The sequence below is a fragment of the Labrus bergylta genome, chromosome 11, assembly GCF_963930695.1.
Source record: "Labrus bergylta chromosome 11, fLabBer1.1, whole genome shotgun sequence".
In the NCBI taxonomy this organism is placed as follows: domain Eukaryota; kingdom Metazoa; phylum Chordata; class Actinopteri; order Labriformes; family Labridae; genus Labrus; species Labrus bergylta.
In genome coordinates, this window is record NC_089205.1 from 19276503 (window position 1) to 19299565 (window position 23063).

At 39.9% G+C, this 23063-nt stretch overlaps 1 protein-coding gene across 3 annotated transcripts in view; it reads left to right on the forward strand.

Annotated features, from left to right (window-relative positions):
* Positions 1-23063, forward strand: part of cadm1b (cell adhesion molecule 1b) — a 155502-nt gene that overhangs the window by 116913 nt on the left and 15526 nt on the right. For 2 of the 3 annotated variants that reach the window (XM_065960284.1, XM_020654944.2), the window contains 6 exons: positions 1252-1404; positions 4980-5117; positions 10915-11073; positions 12408-12504; positions 12801-12973; positions 22541-22591. In XM_065960284.1, coding sequence (XP_065816356.1) covers positions 1252-1404; positions 4980-5117; positions 10915-11073; positions 12408-12504; positions 12801-12973; positions 22541-22591 — 771 coding nt within the window. The remainder of the gene's footprint in view (positions 1-1251; positions 1405-4979; positions 5118-10914; positions 11074-12407; positions 12505-12800; positions 12974-22540; positions 22592-23063) is intronic. The other variant, XM_065960285.1, reaches the window with a different exon arrangement.

Here is a 23063-nt window from a genome sequence, read left to right on the forward strand (position 1 = left end):
ATGTCAGCTGGGGTCTTGAGAAGAAGCTTTTCCCACTTTTTGCTGATATTGTGTTGACAGGAAGATTAACCATGAAAACAATCAACAAATTCATCACTATGAAAACAATCATTTGCTGCCACTTTAGCATATAGACAAATTTAAGTGAAATGTGCAGGAGAAACTGGCTCATGAAAACTGTGTGCCCTCTGTGCTCTTATGTAAGCAGTCAGCTAGTTATGAAACCCCCTGGAATAAAATACATTAAGTGTCTCAAAAGTGAAGGGTTTGCCCTCCTGAGCAGGTGCTTTGACTCGCAAAGTGCATCAGTGTCATTGTTTCCCTTTGAGGAGAGACTTCTGAAGAGCTCTCAAATGATATACGGTACAGGCGGTGAGGATTTCATGTTGACACTGCCCTGAGACCTGGGTAATGATCATGATGCTAAGTGTAAAGCCTGGAGGGAATTACATACTCCCTGTGCTTTAAGCAGCGGCCTGAATAGAGTTCGTTAGCTAGAAAGATTTTGGAGAGGACTCGATAAAGAAGGCAGGTCAAAACATCAAAAGAGCACCCAATCAAATCAAGCAAAGCTGTTTATGTAAAAGAGGGCTCAGGGAAGAGGGCTGACCCACATGAAAAACAGAGTTAAAACTCTGAGGGGAGACGGCTAACCTACTTTGACGTCATTAAAAGAAAATCCAGCCAATCTATACTGGCATATACTAGATTCTTGGCTTCTTTTGATTTACAGTTTCATGCATCCAGGCTCCTCACTTACCTCGTACCGCACTCTGATTTAATTCATTATGTATGTTTGAATGCCTCTCCCCTTTTTTCTTGGAATATGTGAGTTTGAAGCATCCATCCATGACCAGCAGCAGCCCCCCTTTAAGAGTTCCTAGCTTGTTAGGAGTCCTCATGAGCACTCTTCACACTTTCCCTGTCTTTGCGAGTGCTCCGTGGACTGTAAAGCTACTTTATAAATCAACTTGTATGAATCATTTTGAAACTCACTTTTCTTTTACTCAATTAAGGAGAAAGCACACAAAAGGCCAGCGCTCCCTCCCTCCCTCCCTCTCTCTCTCTCTCTCTCTCTCCCCCCCCTATCTCATTTTCTCCTCGCGTCTCCTTTGTCTTCTCTCTCATTCTCGCTCCTCTCTCCTGGTCCCATTTTTCCCCGCCGCTATCCCTCTCACTCCATCATGTCTCACGTTTGTGTTCCTGTACTCTGTAACCCTCACTGTCTCTGTCTCGCATGTATCCCCACAGCTCTGAAGGACAGCCGGTTCCAGCTGGTGAATTTCTCTGACAACGAACTGCGGGTGTCTCTGTCCAATGTGTCACTCTCCGACGAGGGACGCTATGTGTGCCAGCTCTACACAGATCCTCCTCAGGAAGCCTACGCAGACATCACTGTCCTGGGTAGGTGTGAGGGTGCTCGTGTGATGGTGCAAGTGCGAACTGCGCGCTCATATCACACCCTTCCCCACACACTTTTGTTCTATTCCTCTTTGTTAAGAGAGGTCTAAGTAAAATATGAAATAATACCAATTTTTGATCCTGTTATCTTTAGAAACTGAAACACAAATGTCAGCCAATTAGCTTCTCGCGGAGCTCAACAGCATAACGAAAAAAGGAGCAGATGCTGAAACGGATGGCTCAGACCATGTCAGTTTTGGCAGCTGTGTTGACTCTGTGAATCCCGGTGAATGTTGACTTGGCTGCTCCGAACGATTCCCTATTGAGAGTCAGCTGTGCCACACTTTGATGCTTTGGAGTGAAATGACTCTAGTTAAGCTTTATTATACATGCAGACATCCTGAGGGATTGAAAGGAATTAAAAGCACTTAAAGTAATTACTCTAGTTGTACAATTGAAACCTAGCTGCAGTGTATTTCTGAACCAAGGGTTGCATTGAAGAGTCCTTGAAATAAACACCCTGCCGACTTTATCTCTTTGAGAGAAAAAATGAAGTCAACAAGTTTGCCGTCATGACTAATACAAGAGACGAGGGATAGCTTCGCCTTATGCTTTTATTGTGTATTCACATGCAGCCATAGGATTTAATCACATATATCTATAAAGCTTTGGCTTAGAATTTCAAACATATCTTTCAACAGAGTGTTGGATGCATAAATCATGATGATTTAAAACATGAACTGACGGACCTTTCATGAATTATTTTTGCTCAGGAATGAAGAAATGACAAAGTGACTGTGAGTGTATGCAATTTATGGTCTGTCGCTCCACTTCACACTGAAGTATTTGAGCAACTATTTGATGGATTGCTGGGAATTGAACAGAAATAAATGGTGAGCACTGTTTTATGGTTTAAGTCAAATGGCAGCTATTGAATGGAGCTGTTTGAAAGTTAGTTCACAATAATGTTTGCCTAAGGATGACGCTGGTAAGGATGGTGTCTCATATAAACAGCTCCAACGTGCGTTGCCCTCAGCAATATCGGCACACTCATTGCCTGTAGGCTATAAATGAATTTTTACTCTCTGCCCCATCAGATACAAACTGTTCACTTGTCATAGGCCATGTCTGAGCAAACTTTAAGTGTGGGTTTTGCTGGTTTGTTATAGTGGGAGCTGCCATTATCACTGTTACGGCCTCCTTAATAAACTAAGCAAACCAAGGCTCAAACCAAGGCTCAAACCAAGGCTCAAACCAAGGCTCAAAACATGGCGACGCTTTACAGATTGAAAGGTTACCCAGGTCGTTATTTCTATAAATGCCCCCTAAAATGCTCAAAAGATAAAGAATAAATCAAAGCACAAAAAAAAAGGGACAGGAGACCCCGGCCAAAAAGAACAAAAGATGGGAAGATGTCGAGCAAAGCATGCAATGGCCTGTCGCTTTCAACACCTCCCCCTAAAACTACCTAAGAAACAAAGTAACCTGAGAGACAACCAAAGGTGATCTCCTGCCCAAACTAAAATAAAATAAAAACAACAATCTAATAATGCTTGGGAAATAAATAAATACCTGAATGTGGAAAAAGGGAACAAAGTAAGACGTGCCCACCTCACTCCTCATGGACTTCTTCAAGCAAATTGCACCACCCTTGAGCCAGTTTGACAAAGGCAGGGCTTGTGATCAAGAAACTAACTACAAATATGAAACTTATGGTTTGAATTTCACAATGTATATTGAGTATGTAACCCACCACATAAGACATAATTAATACAAGTATGTAATGTTACGAGTGTAAAAAGCATAACGCCTAACAGTCAACTTCTTAAAGTAAAGTCAGCTTTGACTATTTGTCTCACTAGGGAATGAAACCCTTGTTTTGTTGGACTGTTCTGTCCCCCCTTCCCGACTGCCACCTAATGCCTAGAGGACAGGGCTACATTCACTTTATTTATGCTTAGTTTTTTTTTTCTTTGCATTTTGAAATGCTAATATAATGAGCATGGTTAACATGCCTAAAGATTAACCTAAGTCCACATCCAACCACTTCTCAAGTTAGTAATTAAATGTAGAGTCCCTTTATGACTCATCAAATTGTCATAAAACTAATCTACATTGTTCATTACAACAGATGTTATTTCCCAGGTACTTATTCCAGAGATAATCTGTTAGTTTTTCTAAGTCTGATAGTTTTTGTCCACTAGACAAACTCGAAATCTGTCAAAAGTATTATGTTGTAGCTAGAGAGCATGCCAGATAGGGAGCATCTCTATGTTCCCTCAACCCTATGTTCAGCCCTAATGCTGGGGGAATGTAGGCCTGAGGGAACTTAGGGACGAGGGAACATAGGGCCTACTGGGGGAAAATCCATGAAGGAACATCAGGATGAGCTAATTTTGATGTGGAGAAAATTGTATAGAAATGAGGGCAGAGGGAACATAGGATGAACCCCAAGATAGATAACTGAATGGATGAATGGATTGATAGATCTCAGAATTAGTGGAAGTGACATTACTTTGGCTAAAAGAGGCATTTGTCCATCTAAGTGTACTGTACCTGCAGCCTGATGGAAAGAAAGTGGAAAAAGGTTGAGGGGGGCATCAACGGTCATTCTCTGTGCTGAGTGCTGAGTGCTGTGTGTGACGGCTGTTATATTATGAGTAGCATGCTACCCCTTAACAGTTTGATATGAGCATATAGCTCGAAGCACCACTGTACATAAATACAGCCTGACAAAATTGCCAGAAGGACTGAACACACATCCCACATTCATTTATGCTGCCAAATAAACCCGACTCTAGTTTCATTGATCAATCTCTTTAAATGTAGAGCAGTTGTTTTGATTAAACTTATACCGTTAACAAATGTATGTTGTTTTGTGAGCCATGGTTACTTTTATCTTTATTTTCTTCACTTGATCATAACAGGAATTATTTAAAAGAGATAAACATATTATTTATGCCAACTGCACAATCGCTCTCTGCTGGCTGTCGGGAGGAATGCATGCTAAGGCACTAGCCATTGCTTACTCCTAAAATAATTCTTATAATAATATATGTGTAGTGTGCTAATTATATCAAGTCTATCACTCTATGTCATTAAGCAAATGCAAAGTAGCGATTCAGAAAAAAATGATGTTCGCAAGCAAACAAAAGATCACACATAAATAAATGACCATTATTGTCAACGCTAGATTAGCTACTAACAAGATACCTGAGCTTGTGTCTCCTCAGTGTTAGTCATGTCATGATACTTCTTTGCAATGATCATTTATCACAATAATCCCTCCAGGGTAGGTATGGTTGTGCTTTTTTTTTTTTTATACAACAGAGAAGCTGAATAAATGCATGTTCTGAATAAAGTTTCTGAAAGGCCTTTTGGTGGCATATAAATAAGTAACTGATGATTTTTAAAGAACAAGGGGTTTGGATAATTCTACAGGATGAAAATCAGGATGGGAAGCAAACCTTGAACACGTGTTGTGTGCATCTATCATTAAGTGTTGCCAAAAGTTGTTTGAGTCTATGAACGTTGTCATGCATGCTGTCTCTCTGACCGTTCCTGTCGCCGTGTGTCAGTCCCACCAGGCAGTCCAATCATCGAAACCCGCGAGGACGTGGTCAGTGAGGGGAACGAGACGGAGCTCACCTGCACAGCTATCGGCAGCAAGCCAGCTGCCTCCATCAGATGGATGAAAGGGGAGGAAGAAATGACAGGTCAGTGGAATAACAGCCTCCCACAGTTTGCTTCACATGCTCCAGGCCTGTCCACTTCTCTGCAGGTCCTGCTCTCTGAGGGTGCTTCCTCTGTGAGAAAAACATTTTAAAACATTAATGCATTACGGTATGACGCTGACATGTATAGGAAGTTCTGCAAAAAAAAAAAAAAGAAGATTATTCCTTGAGAACAGTGGGAGGAATGTGCTGTACACTTTTACTACATAATCCAACCATGCATTAATATCTGATAGAGCTGTAATTCATAGCTGTTATATTTCAGATAAATTATACTGAACATTTGCCTTTAAGGGACTTTTATCCAGGAATGTTCACTCCAAAGATGCTTGCTTGGATTTAAAATTGCTTAAACATTTACTGTAAACATACAGCTGGTAGGATGTTGACTAGACAACCTTACATTTCTATAAAGAATATTTAAAAATGTATTTTAAATAATCAATGTACACTGAAAAAGTTTTAGAGCTCACATCTGCACATTTCACCTCACTCTTTGGGGCCTCTTGGATGGCTGTATGGTATTGCAAAGAATGGTATATAATCTGTGGTGGTGAAAAATCCTTATTACCTCTCAGTTATGATTAGGGGTTATCAATTATTCATTACTGAACAGCAAAAAAAAAGGGGGGGGGGCATTCATTTTGGATTTACACAGGGTGGATAACTCTGGGCTTGTTGTCAAATTATATATGTATTAGAATGGAGAGGATTCATTTGGCTTGTTGAGAGATGAAATATTTAGACAAGAGTGAATCTGAAGCTAAATGCCATCTGTGCCTCCAGTGTTCCCTACAGGAGTCGAAGTCAATTTCTGTTTATGAGTTGCAGAGTGTTGTGCAGGGTGAGGCAGAGACAACAGGATGGTTAGATCAGCGAAATGCCACTGACATGCTGAGCAAGACTAATCCATAGTGGCAGCGGATACATAAAGAGAGCCAGAAAGTCATGCCTTTCTGTACCCCAGGAAAACACAAATCACTACTCATTATGGACGTGCTAAACAATTCATTAGCTGCTGCAAGTTTTGAGATGAAATGGCACACATCGCATGTTTAATCTGGGATTTTCTTATGAGATAGCCGTAGTGTCGAGAATGGGATCCACCGGCTCATTTAAGCACACTTTCAAATTGGCCAAATTGGTTTTGCAGCCATTTATCATGCTGGCAGGTTGAGAGGGGACTGATGGGCTGAGAGAGACACAACACACAAGGTGGCAAACTGCTTGTTAGCATTAGTGACAGTTATTATTTAAATGTAGTGGAGCCCCGTAGTGTAACTCCCACTGCTGCTCGAGCAGGGGGAATGCCTGTTCAATCAGTTGGGTAGTTTTATATTATGTGTTTTGAAATTAGTGCATGATCGGGTACGAGTGCATGCAGAGGATTTATCGGAATCTGTGAAAAATCTGCAGAACTTGTGTGTGTTTCCTTTTTTTCATCTATTGTCATTAAGTTTGTATTTGGAGGAAACATCTTGATTTTGATATGCTTTTCACACACATTTGTTAAAAAAATCAGCTTTGAAAGATTGTGGATTGTCAAAGCAATCAATATTCAGTCAAAAAAGTCCAACAGGAATCACTTAGCAGATTAACTCAAAGCTTCATAAGCTTGATTTAATTTTTACATGTGTGAATATTGTTAGCACTTGAGGGCAGTAGTTAAAGTCCTCTATTTAAGGATTCTTATTTGAGATTGAAATACTGCATCTAAACTCAGTACTCACTTACTCCCTTTACTTGAGCGTTTGACCAAAGCCCATCTCCTCAGAGAAAAAAGGATTTTGACATCTTAGCAAGTGCTATTCAATGAGATCTGCTGCAGTAAAAATAAGTAAGTGAATGTAGAGAATGATTGAAGGATCGAAGGCAGGCAATGGTCGAAAAACGCGAGAAGACTCATGAGTAACTAACGACACACAGATCAGCACAATCAGGGCGAGGGAGCACAAGGCGGGAAAACACAGGGAGCAGGATCTGAAAGACAGACAAGGGTAATTACAAAATAAAACAGGAAATTACAAAATACTTTAAAACAAAAAAATGAATGACAAGAAAAACATGACCTCAAGTCACTTGAAGGGTTGTTTCAGTTGAAGTGTTTAATGGCTTTTTTAAAGAAATATTCGACTAACTTTTCTAATAAGAAACTATTTATGAAGGCTTTTAATTGATGGTTTTCTTCAACGTGAATCATTAACTAAGCCTTGAAAATAAGATATAAGAAACGTATTTTGCCTGAAATAAATGAAAGGAGTTGCTCTTTAATTTATAAAGATTTTCCACAACATAAAAAAGTTTTCCTCCTTTTTATTTTCTGCAACTGCTCTGTACAGGGTTAGAGGATTTAAAAGATGTATCAGCTATTGATACAATTATTAATTACAGTGCATAAACCCTCTGAAAAGAGTGCTTTGATATCACACTCAAACTTCAGATATTTAGATCTGAATTTAAGTGTTTATTGGCACAACTGGTATCCCAAACCAATGTATGGCGTGGTGCAATTTAGCTTCTATATTATATTAATTGTAGGCTGCTTTACTTACGGAAATACCAGTCCTTCACATCCGTCAAGGCAATGTTTCAAACAGCCTGATGAGTGGCTGCTTTTCAGCGTGTTGGCAGGCAGAGGACTCGGGTTAGAAACTGACTGAAAGAAAATGTCACCCTGAGAAGAGGCTACGCTTGATTGCGCTGGGATTGATCAGTGGTTGAAGCTCACAAGAGCGTTTGATTTGACGTCTCTGCTGCAACACTCAAATATCCTCTGCATTCAAATTTGAGTCCTTCCGCGACCTGATCCACAGTTGTTTTCCTCATCTGGGTTTGGATGACACTGATAATTGACAAGTGTTGGTTGGCCCGTACAAGGATAATAACCTTGTGTGTATGAGTCTGATCTTCAAACATGACTCCGAACTGTCAGAAGTTTGAAAAAACTTTTTTTATATCAGAATTAATTTGGAAAAAGATTCCTGCCAAAAGAAAAAGAATGATACTAGAAGTCAAAATAAATTGACAGAATAATTGACAAGTGCAAGCAGTGCTGTTTTTCTGACCTTGAAATGTGCTTTGCCTGTCCCGTTGGTATTTTAGATGATGCAGAGGGCAAATGTGAGGTACGTCAGCATGGGACTTTCCAGCAGATGAGGCAGGATGCTATTTTTGACATTGTGAAAAAGCAGCTCTATTTTTGCCTTAAAATCAGCAGTGATGGTAGCAAACATGAGTTGACTTCAAGGATAGTGCAGGCAGGACATACCACAGGAAACCTAACCAGACCTATGTAATAGCTGAAGATCTTTTTCTTTGGTTTTTACTTTCATTGAACAAATGTGATTGTAGGCCTAAAAAATGTTTTCAGTGACTCCACCAATAAATTAAATTTCTAAAGTCATAGATAAAGCCACCACTTCTACTCTCACACTGTATGTGCACAGAATTGTAGAAGGCTACAAACACTTCTATTATGGCTTTAAATACAGATTATATTTACGGGTTTAAAGCTCCTTTGGTACTTTTGGTTCTTCTTGATTTTGGCACCCCCTTTGGACAACGTCTTGTCCCTTTGCTGATCTTGTCTTGGCCCTGCGTTCTTAATGTTTTCTGCCATCAACATATCATCCTTCCTCCTTTTAACAGTCAAATGTATAACTCACTGTGAATATTTGTGCTGGAAATTGAAAATTAAAGACAAAAAAAAAAAAAAATCCTCTCGTATGACACCAACTCTGTGGAAGCATTTACAAGCATCAAACATTCTGATGTAAAAAACAGTCAATCTTGGGGCACTGGTTTTGCACAGTTGGTGGAGCAAGCACCTCATGTACAGAGACATGCTGATCGCTGGTTTAACTCAGCCGCTTCCAAGTGGTTTATATCCTCCCCTACTCTCCACTTCCACATATTTATAATTTTTAAGCTTTGCCTGTCCAGTAAAGGCCAAAAAGGTAGAAAATAAACTGTAAAAAAAAGAAAAAAATATATATAAAAAGATAAAGTATTAATTACAGTCTGATGCTTGCTTAAAACTCATCACAGGAGCTGCCTGTGTTACTCCAAAGTATATGATACAGAAGACTTATATGGCGGCTAGCTGGGTCAACAGTTAGCTAATCATTGAAAAATTATATTCTCTTAATACCAATTATTAAAGACAAAACAGCTTTAATGAAATGAGAACATTAAGTATGTGTTATAACAACTATATTTGATCAGTAGTGTATTTGATTCTATATGCATTACCTGTCTTATAATAAATACATCAGGGTATCGGAAACCACCCAGATAAATATTGTGTTAATGATATCACCGTGTAGTCCAAGCCTACCACATCTGCTTTATGTCCTCTTTCCTGAGCCGTTACAATAATGCAGCGCTGTGACTGGTAAGAGCCAATTATTGTGACTGGCTGAGAGGATAATGACTCATCATCACTCCCCCCCCCCCCCAATTAATCCCCCACTTCACCCAACTCTCCTAACAGGTGTGCTCAGAGACGCCCTCATTGACCTTACAAATGCAACCCAGTGCAGCATTTCAGCCTTTGTGATTGCAGAGTGACAATGGAGCCTTTATTGGGAAACTTTGGTAGCTATTTGGGGAGGGGGTGGGGGGGGGGTGGGGGGTGGGGGGGCAGGATGGCATTGTTCTGTGAGCGTTACTTCTGATCACAGTACTCCACTTTAACTAAAGATGGTTGGGATGAACTCATTTTTATGTTAATGCTTGCAGAGCTAAAATCAAATCACATAGATTTAGACTTTAATAACAGACTTACAGAAGGACATAAAATGTAATACATTATACATATTCTATACCTGCAGTATTTATGATATACTATTATGTAAGCACATTGCCTAATTAATTGTGGGTTTCGATGTACATAAATGTGATTAAATCAAACGTATGCTAGCCATTGCTGTTTACCATCCAATTTAATCTGTTAAAACTCAGACAAATGAGAGCCATTTGCTTTCTAGTGTCATTATCATTGTCATAATGCTGCTGAAAGAACAAGAACTAACTGTCAGTGTGCTTTTCAAACAGCCTGTTCTCTCACCGCAGTTGGCAGAGTGGTCAGGTTTTTATGTGACCACTTACCCACCCTTCTACTTTAAAATTTTATGTCGGCAGGTCTTGGGTGGAAGGGTGTGTGTTACGCGGGGTTAATATCCATCAAGAGGCCACATATGTGTGTATTGGTGATCATCAAGTGTGGAACAACAGTGTTTTGCCCTGCCTGAGTCCGGCCGAGCTCCCTTGTGACGAGGCTGAAATGGAAGTGTGCTGCAGGTCAGAGCAGGGCTGTAATTATTTCCTCACTTCATTAAGTGCGAGTAAACCATCACACTCAGCACTGCAGCTAATGCGATGCCCCTGTGGCATTGTAATGCTCTCTAAATGAATGCCCCTCTGACAGCCCGGGGCCTAGTGGGCAGCAGATTACTGCAGGGTTAGCCCCAACAATGCTCAGCCCTCGAGCTGCAGCAGCATTCATTATCGGGCTTCTATGACCTCGCCGCTCCTTCCCTCTCCTCTCGTCATAATCGAAGGCCCCGGGCATCGTCTCAATCCTCTAAGGTCTCATTCGGGCACCACATCGCCAAATCATAAATTAAATGTAAATGCCATTTGAAAGCCCTCCACTTTGACAGGTAATGTGCTTTAAATAGATATGAGTATTTGCTTGTTATGATGACTGCAGGTTGCTGCTGCTGCTGCAGGATAGTTTTGTGCAGTTTAGCCATCATGGTTTTGATGTTTTTTCCAGGTGAGACAACAGTAGAGGAGACGTATGACAGGATGTTTACTGTCACCAGCCGGGTGAGATTTTCTGTCACCAAAGAGGATGATGGAGTACCAGTGGACTGCATCATTGACCACCCAGCTGCGAAGGACCTCCTGGCTCAAAGAAACCTTGAAGTGCTATGTGAGTGACCTTAGACTATAATTCTATACTGACAGAAACAAAAATCCCCCAAACTCTGTTGCCTGGGGTAGTTGGGGGTTCATCTGTGTTTCTGTAAGAGGGGACATTTGTTGACAGCTTACGTTCTTCACAGCTCAGAGTCACTAAAAAGACATTTGAGAAAGTGGAAAAATACCTCAGACTCTTATTTTTTTTTTATCTTGATATTTGAAATAACTGTTTAAAAAACCACTGAGGACATATATATGCTATTTTGAGCAGAAACTGTTTGGTTTTTCGATTTAGTGCGTTAAGAGATACCCTCTATTGAATGGATACATCAAAACCCCAACCAATTCCATGGTAGATATTTGGTAAAGACAGAAACTTTTCCATATAAACAGGGATTTAGCTTTGAAGAAACCAAAGCCAAAGAACATTTTAAAAGGGGAAAATATTTGGTTTTTTTTACAAAACAAGAACAAGTTCTTAAGCCTTTATTAGGCACAACCCTTATTTCAGGCATCTCATTGAATACTAATCTTCACATCTAATTTACTTTTGGAAAACATTTGCAAAAATGCTAACTCATTTATGATTTTCTGACCTCGTCCTGGCGCAGTCCGCCCCGGCTGTGAAGTAGATTGGTCAAATCGGTGAGTCAGCAGTATTAGACCAGGTGCAGTGGTGAAATGTGTCCCAGGCAGGCTGTCAGTGAGTTCTCTGAACATCAGATCATACAGTAGATACTGCATGTTTTTTTACTGCCTATCTCTTACCCAGGGATGCTGCAGAGCACGTAGTCTAATCTCACAGCTTTTTTGCTGGATACAGTCACCACATAGGGTAAAAACACTCTGAGCTTGGGTGTCAAATGATGTTATGGTGTTCTAAAAGTGTTTCTTGAACTGAAGAGGTAATAAAGGGCTGCCTTAAATTGTTGAACATCAAAGAAAGCTTAAGGTATCCTTTTGTAGCCTGGGTAGAATTGTATTATATCTTTCAAAGGTAGACAACTGTTTTGTGTGACCTTTGAAAGAAAAAGAGAAAGCTTGACAGGAACCGCTTGACATTTTGGTAATCTTTGGTTACAATTCATAAAAAGAAGAAAAAAAATCACGGAGCTGTAATGTACTGTAGACTGACTGGATGTCTTCTGAGCACTTAGGATTTTAATTTTATCCTATTTCTTTGTTTACCTTTGGCAGTTTTGCTTTAATTTAATGTATTTCTCCCCTAGCATGTAAGAGCCAAATAATTGTTAAGCATTGGCTTTTATTACGAGGTGAAAAGGCAGTTTTGTTAGAATGTATTACTCAGTATTTTTGTAAATATTTTTTCCTTTTTCTTTCCAGATAAACCAGAAGTGAAGATTGTGGTGACATATCCTGAAGGTTTACCCAGAGAAGGAGACAATCTCGATTTGACCTGTATCGCAGAAGGAAAACCACAGTGAGTATCCACCCAGATGTACCCACTTCGCACACTTTGAAACACACTGGAAATGTGTTTGAGTTTCATACTCTACACTCTATACCCATTTTCTAACAGTCCAAGCACCCCTTTAACCTTTACAATTCAATGTACCATTTAAATGTTACCAGTTGTTAGCATGCTGGGTAAAATACATCATTAGACGGGGCCTGCCGATGGCCCTGCTCAGACATTCTCAGATTTGACCTTTATTTCAGATTTCTAGCGTGGACAGACAGCGCTTGAGTGATGTGTGTGGTATTTATGCTCTCCAGTCCCCATCAGATCAACTGGCTGAGAGTAGATGAGGATGTGCCGCCTCACGCCGTCGTCACTGGCACTGACCTCTATATCGAGAACCTCAACAAGTCCTACAACGGCACCTATCGCTGCGTGGCGTCCAATGCAGTGGGAGATGCCTATGATGACTACGTCCTCTTTGTATATGGTAGGTATTATAATTCATTGTAGTTGATGTTGTTATGCCAAGGCCAAGATTTGCAGTCTCTGTATTCCTGAGAAATATATAAAAGAGTATTATGTAACAGTCAGGGGGGTTGAGTGGGAAAAATAAAAATAAATTTGAATGTTTTTCTAGCTCTTACAGTTACTGTAAAAAGTAGTGAATAAAGTGGCTTTGATTGCAATAATTGAAACAGAAGGAGGGATATTTTTAGTGGTAGTTAGTGGTGGGCATGGTGACATGAACCTGGGGGGGGGGGGGGGGGGGGTGGCCTGGACTGGACTGCCTTAGAATCTGATCGGCCACCCCTGGTACAAAGCAAAACTCTTAACCTATGATTGGCTTTTTACATATCCATTCACATGTTTGCACAGGCTGCTAGTGACTTTCTTTGCATTTCAATGTGGCACGTTTTCTTGTGTTAGAACTTAAAAATGTGACTTTTGACAAACATCTTCTGTTTAATTCCTTAAAGAAAATAAACCAAGAAGATTTTCTTGTTGCCACCTCGCTGTCTGCACATGCATACATTTTGATGGTATTTTATTAATTTTTTAGTACATCTTAACTTGTTATTTTTAGTTGCCATTTGGGGGGGGGGCAGAGCCAGGTGTACAGTAGCAGGAACATTACACATACCTCCTGTAACTAAAGTCACTTCACTGTCATTCAGCTTTTATGAATAGAAAACAACCTGTGCTAGTTTTGGAAAAAACCTCCTGACCAGGTGCAGTGAACTTTTTAATCACTTCTCCCGTCTGTGGGAGGCATTAGCTCCTCATAGCCACTTTGAAAAGAAACTTCTTTTGATTTAGCATTGACATTACCTGACGCATGATGGTCATTTGAACAACCAAAGGGATCAAAACAGATGCAGCAGAACAACATCTATCATTTTAATTATTCCACAAATCCTTGCTCCTACTTTTCCCACAATGCAACAAAACTACCACCAACAGTTTAGGAGGGTATACATGTGTGTTGTATTTGTGGTTGCTTATGTAGCCACAATCTGTCCCCTGCCTAAATATGTTCCAAAACTATTAGCTTTCAGCCCCAGCTAAGGCTGACTCATATGACATCACACACATGTTAAAGTATTCTCCCTCCTGGGATAATTGTATGGATGTTGGATTAAAGTACTTTGTGCAAGATTACCGCAGCAGCCTAAAAAAAAACAAAGCATCACCCTCATACAATATTAACTCTCTGTGATCTCTCTGCTCGTTGCTCATTTATTGCCCAAATTGAACCCCTGACATCCTCTCTTTTTAGAGGTGGAAACAACTAGCAATAGTCTATTTAAATGTGACAAAGTCAAGTTACCAATACCTTATGTATACTAATAAAGAGATAAGTATAATGTGGTATAGTGAGACAGGTTTAATTTCCAAATTTGCAAAAATGTGGTACTTTCAGAGAGCTAGGATAAGCTGTGTGATCAATGTTAACTAAGTTAGGCTAACTGGCTGTTGGCTCCACTGTCATGTTTGCTGTAATGTCTTGGCAAGAGTCCAAAGTTCTCAAACTAAAACAAAGAAGACAAGACAGAAACCAAAACCAAAACAAGAAAAGATTTTCTGACTATGACTACCCTGTTGGCTGTGAGAATTAGGTCTCATGGCAGAAATTCAACTTCATATTTCTACGCCAGAGCCGGGCTTTGGATCTGTTGATTTATATTGAAGTGGGTGGAATTTCAATGCGTTCTGCAGCCAAACTCGTAAAGGGCAATAGAGGGACCATCTCTCCCAGGACCTGACTTTAAATGCAGAGGACAGTAAGTTTCCCCTGGTTTGAACTGCTCTTCAATGGATGTTCCTCTTTAAAACTTAATATTGACTGTCAGTCATGGCACTATCAGCAGACCACGATACCACAATGGAAAGATGCCAAATACTCAAAAAGCATTGCATGAAAAAACTGGCAAAACAAATTTGGCTGTAATCAGACAAAAGCAGTAAAACTTTTTATTGGAAACATTTTTGCTGTCTAGAGTTGCAGCAGGCATCTTTGCACTTGAATCTCCAGGGAGTAAACAGCTGGAAGTAACAGGTTTAAATTGATGAAATCAAAACGAACAGAATAATTTAGAAATAATGTTACACAACGTCAGTGAGAACACAATCCGTGGATCCATAATTTCCTATTTTGTGGTGGTTAGCAGGGGTGATAAGTGCAAGGGTGGGATAATACATTTGAAGCCGGTGCAGCCATTGTTGGTGAGTTAAGCTTTCTCTCCTTGGAGCGCTTGCTCCCTGCTGTCCAGAAGAGGATTTAATATTTTGCTCCCAAGTTTCAATTTGTTTCTGCCTGTGTGCCAAGAGCATTGCTTGCCAATGACAAAACCAAAAAACTAGGAATAATGGTGAATCTCCAGTTTAAAACCTCAAGTAATATGTCCAAAAATATATTATTTTGCAGCTTCAGTGTGAAGTATGTGTTTCGCTTATTTTAGCTTCACTCAGATTTTTGACCTTCACTCTGCAGAATGATGTATGTGCAGAGTTTGACAGTACAAGGCTGCTTTCACATTCATCTGCTGAAAAAGAGAAACTGTGCTCACCTGAAGTCTGAGTTTTAGATATGTATGTCCAAGCATGATTTTGTGACTCCACAGCTACAGTATCTGCAACTTTAAAAAAAAAATAAAAAAAAGCTGTAATGTGGAAGGCCTCTAGCGCAATTGGTAGAGATGAGCCCGAAGCCACATATGAATTTCGGAAAAGCATGGATAATTAAATGGATGCAGATATTTTGTCTGATTTTTTAAAAGTGTTTGTTCTCATCCTTTATGATAGTTGTTGTATTAAAATACACATCAGGTGTAAACCACGCCCACTTCCAGTTTTATATCCCAATACAGATACAGATAATTGTTAGGTTGAACAGTTAAAGATAATCTCTGCACAACCCTAGCACTGTGTACATTTAGGGCTGATTCATAAAAAGATTGTGCTGCTTCTGTGCCTGCTAAACCTGTACAAATGAATCAAAAAGACACCGTCTATTCACAAAAACCAAGAGGTTTTCTTTTAGTTGTTGCCCTTGTTGCTACGTTCAGGTAGGAAGCTTTGTTTAAAACTTTGAAATTCATTTTACATTTTTCAAGTCTGTATCAAAATAAACCCTGAAGATGTTTACCCTCCACTCCTGATGATTTTTGATGTGGACAAAACAGCTCGGTCTGCATGAGATGCAACTCAGTGTGGAGTTAAGATGCAGACAGCTTTTCTTGACTTTCAGATGCAAAACAAAAGCAAACTGTACAGACTAAATACTATGTGGGTGTGTTTGCACGTTACTATCACTAGCGCTGCGTTATATGCTTAGTTAATTAGACCCTAAGCTGGAGCAGATAGCGAAGTGAAAAAAGGTGCACAATTTTGGAGCTATTAGCACCCGCTATCCAATCTTGATCAATTCGACCCAGACACTGATTTTAAATTAACAGTAAAGTTAATAAATATTGGTCCAGATGTTTCAACCAGAAACTGAAAAAATATGCGTTTCAGAGTGAGAAAGTTTAGGTGTTATTTATAACATTTTGAACTCTGTATTTTGCAGAAGGAGCACATGGGACATAAAGGCATTTTTTAACACCTGTTGATCGTTCACACTGCAATCAGACACGACTGTTCCATTTTGAAACAACAAACATAAAAACATTCAAACCCTGGTGGGTTATCCTACAGAAAAAATGCCAATATTTCATATTCATTTAAAGCTTGTGGTTTGGATTTGGCCTCTGAAAGAACACTTGTTTGTTAAGCTAACCTTGCTGAAAGCAGTGGGGTTGGATAAGGACAGGAGCTGAGATGTAATGTTTTTAAGCAAAGCTGTTGTTGAAAACAGGCTCATTGTGGATTTTGTGCGAGAGACCGATTGCAGGTTATTGTTTTGATTATTACTCAGTCTCCTTGTTAAGGTTGTGTTGACAGCCATGAACTGTGTGTCAAAAAAACAGCAGTGTATATTTTTTTTTTTTCAGTCTGGCTGACAAATTCTTATGACAGTTGCTGAAAATGTGCATTTGTGAAAATAAATGCATTCGTAATGCTTTTAACGTCAACGCCATCTCACCGATTGTAGGGTGAGCAGTGAATAGGATTTTAATGGAGGGACAAGGTCTCGGGCAGAGGCGTCAACAAACCTGTCAGAGTCAGGAGAAATGAAGGGAGAAAAACAGGGAGTCTGGTGGGAGCAGCTCTAATGCAGTTGCTTGACTTTGTAAGCTTAAACTGGCACCGACTTTCTGCACCTTGAAACTTCAGAAACAGCCTGCTGAATGATTAAAATTCGCAGATGTTGTTGGTGTTTGTGTTTGCAGGATAAAAAGAACTGTTCAGTTTTTAGGAATGTCTGATAGACTGGACTTCAAATACAATACAAAATCAGGAATCCAAATCTCTCTGCTTCAAAAGCACTCAGAGGAGCTCTGGTATTCCAGTTTTTAATTTCTGAAATATTTACCCTTGTATGACAAATTCCAAGCATGCAGTTAATAGAACATACACCGATTTGTGTCGGAGCAGCTCTGCAGGTTGTATGTTCAGAGAAATGTGTGCGACACGTGTGACTTTGTCACTTTGACATGGGTTTCCTGAGACTCTCATAAGTCTGCCGCCCCATGGTTATTCATCATCGTGCTCTGCCAGGCACATGATGACATCTGCTTGTTCCCAATGGGCCCATAATGATCGCTCCCAAACAAAAGGACAGCATATGCTGGCAAATAGCTCACTCAAGGCACACTTATTCAAGCTAGCAAGACTTAATTCATAATTGTTGTGTTAAGGTTCTTTTGAAAGAGAGATTCACCGTGGTTCACCTCAGATTGTATTCTTTTGTTGGGAATACTGGATTTTAATGAATTCAGGCAAATGGAAGATGACAGATGGACAACAAGGCACAGATAAGACAAAACAAATAGTCCAATGGCAATGCAGGAAAGCAGAAAAAACACAAGTGATGATAAGTTGCCATGGTATTGTTATATCCTTTTACGGAGAAAGATTTTATGTCATTATGCCAGTCCAGGTGCATTTGGATCAAGCTTCAAATTTACCATAACCTGGATGACTGAGAGCCTAAACAGACATTGGAAGATGTTGCTACTCTGTTGCATTTCCATTTTAATTAGAAATCTTTTACGAAGTGATGTAACAACTGTATGATACCTTAGTGTTTGGAGTTAAAGTAGATATGATCAGTCGAGACAGAAACGCTATATGAATGCTTTTTAGACTTCTCTTCCACTCTCTCCACCACTTCATAAATCAGTGCCCTGTCCACCACCAGACAAAAACTTCTGTACACGCCTCGGCTTGTTTGAGGTAGCGACGTAATCTGGTTATGAATGATGTGACAGAGGACTGCAAAAAGCCAAGGCTGTCCACAATTTCTGTTGCTGACCGCCCCTTCTTTTTTCCACTAAAAATTATATCCAGTGTTTCCTCTACTGTTTGCTTGAGGCCTAGTGGATGCAGCATTAATCTCAAACATTTTGGAGCACTAATATAATATTCTAACAGTTCAAAAGTTTCACTGAATTGCCTGCAGGCCTTTAAGAATTCATGAATGATGTCTGTGCCTTCCGCCTTAACATTCATGTGTCATTTGCTTCCGCTAACACTTAACGACTGAATGAAAAGCAATGGGAGGCAAATGTTCCCGGTTCTTTTTTACCTAAAGGATATTTCTGTGTCTTTAGCCCTGATGTCTTCAATCAGTAACTTCCGGTCCTCAGATTTCACTCATCTCTCTTAAACACTGTTGCTCCGGTGTGAGTAATGAGACACAAAAGATTTGTAAAAAAAAAAAAAGTGCTCATAACCGTGTATAATTATGTCTGCGCTCCCACTTCTTCTTTTTTCATTCTTTTCATTCATGTTGTGGTCCATGTGAGGGTGTGTTGTCCCAGACTAATCACGCCTGCTACAGCTGCTAAATTAGAGTGTGCTTTGCAACATGGATTGGTCTTAGCATGAGGAACCTGTGCTCTATTTGTTCCCCTTTTTTTTATCAGGACCTCATAACCTTTGTCCCTGCACTTACATCAGCCTCCCACATTTCCTATAAAAGTAAAAATTGTAACTTTTAACGTCAAGTTTTCCTAATTTTTGATTTTTTTTTCCCCCAGTTAAAGCCTCCACATGCCTGTCAGAAAAAGCTTTTTTTAACCAACCACATGCAACCCATTATTTTAACGAGCTGTTTTGTTCTTGATAAATATTAGTTTGCAGTAAGTAGAACAAAGCTGAATTTTCCATCTCCCTCTCTTTGATAGTGTTGCCACCCTCTACCACTGCTGGTCCTTCATAGCTCTTCCTATTTCAAAACGACTAATGACCTTTCACTGCACGGCAGCCTGGACAGGTGTGAGGCAGATGTCAATCCACATCAAATCAAGTCCTATTGTGGTGCCTGTATTGTACGTGAGGCTGAGAAACAGGCATGTCATGGCGTTCTCTACGCCTGTGTGTCCATGTTGGGCTGTGAATCGAGCTGGTGTGAGGTGTTTGGGAGAGTCGGCCAGAGAGAGTGGCCTCTCTCTGTCAGAGAGGTGATCTGCTGCTATAACTCACATACTGACTGTTGGCAAGAGAGAGAGAAAATGATGCCTTTACCGTAGCAGCTTAGCCTACAGCGGAGTTTTTGACCTATAAATCTTTCATAAACAGGAAGTCAAAGATTCACACATCACTGTGAATTCCGGGTTTATCAGGGTTCTGTTAAGATGAGCTGAAAGACCTGACGAGTCTCCCTGTTCTTATGAAGGACTCTTGTGAAACTGTCCTTGTGAATCACACTGATTCAGCAAAATGTGCAACAACGAGAGGAGCAACTTTCAACATATCGGCTTGAAGATTCATTTTTTATATCCAAGGCTGCAAACTGTTTTCTTATAAATTACGGTACTAAACAACACTTCTTAAAAACTGCCTATTGGTTGTTTTATATGTGTTATTATTTATGTTTGTATCAATCTTGTGTGATATAGTGTGCCTAGTTTTGTCTTTCTGTTTTATTCTCTTCTTTTATTTTTGCACTTTTTTGTTGCAAATCAATCTGTGATTTTTTTGAATAATGTTTTATTTATAAAGTGGATTATTATCATTTTTTCAATATCAAATAGGCGAGAACCGTATCTTTCACAGACATGCGATGCCCTGGTTTTTTTTAGGAATTTATCTAAAACTTCATGTTCAAACTGCTTTTTAAGCAAGAGAAAACAAATAGACAAAAGAAAAACAAAACCTCCTCCCCGCTGTCGTGTTGGCAAGCAGCTTTAAGCAGGCAGAGATAAACAATTTCTCCTACATTGTTTCATTTTATGCTTAAATTTTCTCATATCAAATACCTCACTGATACAAATGCTCCCTGAAAATATGGCCTCTCCGAAATGCACTCATATTTCAGCCCTCATAATGCAGAGCCCCGAGTCATCCAGCCTGGAAATTGCCCATGGAGAATTCTTGTTCGCCTGGATATTATATGTGCCACATCCTATCCCGGCCTTTGTGAAGCCCCTCTTCCTCTGAATGGCCAATTTCCCCTCTTCCAGACATTGACATTTCAGCTATCAGACCGCCTTCGGTCACTGGGAAAGAAATCTAGCCCACCCTCCTCTTCAAATACTGTCAAAGCAGAATCTCTTCCCGATACCCTGATACCCCCCTACCACCGTCAACACCACCTCCGCCATACACTCCATCCCCGGCAGCAACATTATGCTGTCCTTGATGTTTTATCATTAGTTTGGGAGTGTGTGGTCCCCCACTGCTGTCTTTTGATGGAGTGCAGCCAGTAAAGGCATAGAGACAGCCAGCCAATTTCCCCCGCTGTGTCGGCGCCCCAGCAAGGGGTTGTGCTATCTCCCCTCCAGCACCAGAGCCAGCCGCATATTCCCCTCAGCCCTCTTTAGTACCATTGCATACCTGAAATGTCCTCCGCTTTGTCTTTCTGAATATTTAGTGGAGTGGCCAAGTGACATGTCTAATCAGTACAGTATGGGGCGGAGGATGCTGCAGCATGAGGCCACCAAGCTGGTTTAATTTGTCGTTTGACTTAATTATTGAGAGAGGCTGATGAAAATAGCAACACCTCTCTGTGAGTGTCAGGCATTATTATTCATAGCTAATTAGAAAATAAGTCAAAAAATAATTACAATAGCTTAGAACAATGACATACTATCAGCACAAGGAGCGGCTCTGTACAATTCCACCACTTTGATCTTGATGTTAAGACCCTAACAGCTTTATTGGTGGTCATCATGTTTTCATGGTGTCCAGATGATGAAAGGCCAATGATTTTCCTGATTGGCAATTTTTTATCTTGCCCCACCCAGAGCTTCTTCTTTTTTTTTTTTTTTTTTTTAAATTGTGTTTTTTGGTTGTGAAATATATCCACAATTATTGGATGGATCTGCATGAGTTTGATGGCACTGATGCCCATGGTGCCCTAACAGGAGTACACTAACTTAGACATGCAGCAGCATAACTACACAGTTGAAAGAACATTTAACAGTTTTTAGGATAAGTCATAGGAGCAAAGAGGGCACATTCATATACTTTTTAAATATGAAGATCCATTGGTAAGATGGAAACAGGAAAATAAAAACCTCAACACATACAGTAAGCATTAATCTATGTCAAGTGTACTGTGGATCAGTAGACTACTTGCTGATAAATTAAGTCTTCACATTTAAGTCACTCTCATAATCCTCCTGATTAGCAAATGTTATAGGATGCAGACACAATGATGTAAGTCAGACCTCCAGGAATGCAAACATTTCCAACTTCTCACTGACAAAATGTTACGACACGAGTTTCTTCTTGTAAATTTGGATTAAATAGCTTCCCCAAACTTCAATGTGATGAACGATAAAAGAAGCATCAATGATAGTACAGATTGTAAAATTGTAAACCATCAACTAAAAGCAACATCAAACATTTTTCTTTATTAAACTGAAATAATACCTCATATCCTATAAAACCTATTAAACCTATTATTCACACAAACTGACAAAATGCAACTTAAGTGTTATTAGGTACTTACATATTGTTACCTTCTTTCATTTCAAAAATTAAAAAAAAGTGTTAACTGTAAAAGTGTAAAAAAAAAAAAAAAAAAAGCATAAAAAGAGTTACTCAACATTTACTGACTTTTGCAGGAAGAAAGGGAAACATCAGTTTGTATTGGTCGGCCATGTTTTTTGTTTATGTTTGGAGTTGTCCACCTGTAACACTTGAAGGTCACTGGAAAAATCGGACTTTTTACTCTGCCTCAAATGCAGCACAAGTTACCACGGTAACAACGATTAAAATAATACCAATTCTTAAGTGAGCATTGTCACATTCACGTTAGCGTTGAGCTCAAAGCTTCCTGTGGTTTCTCAAACAAACACAACGGAACCAAAAAAACTTTGCATGGTGTTATTTTTTTTACAGCACAGCTTTTTACCTTCAATGACTTTTGTCTCTTTCTTTACTCTTGTCGTCCTTTATTTCTTACACATGTTCTTTATTTATTTTTATTCTTTTCATCTAGATGCTCCCACCACTAGCCCCACACCCACCACCAACCCAGTCAACACGCAAGGTACTGTATGCCCCATCCACTCCTGTCCCTCTCAGATATCATGTGTGTGCGCGTGTGTGAGAGAGAAAGAGCTTGCATGCAGGAATGATCGGGGAGAGAAAGAACGAGGTCTTGTAATCTAAGGTTAAGAGCGACTGTGGATGGCCAGTTTTAATCAGATAGTGCAGCTGATGGGTGTCCATGAGGACAGACAGCGCAGGGCTGTCACAGACACCTGTCAGAGCCCTTCTCCTGTCACATGTTTGATCTGGGAAAACGTACAGCCTCTGCTTTGCTGTTCTGCTATCTTATCAGCATCTGCAGCTGTATCTCAACCGCCCCATCCATCATATTATAATGCCCTTTACATCTCCCCTACAAATGCCAGTCACATGTCGTCTGTTCGAGGCCCAAAAAACATCAATAACTATTTTCCAAAAGATGAATAAAAGGAAGAAAAGTCAATTAATTTAGTACAGCAACCTTTGGCCTC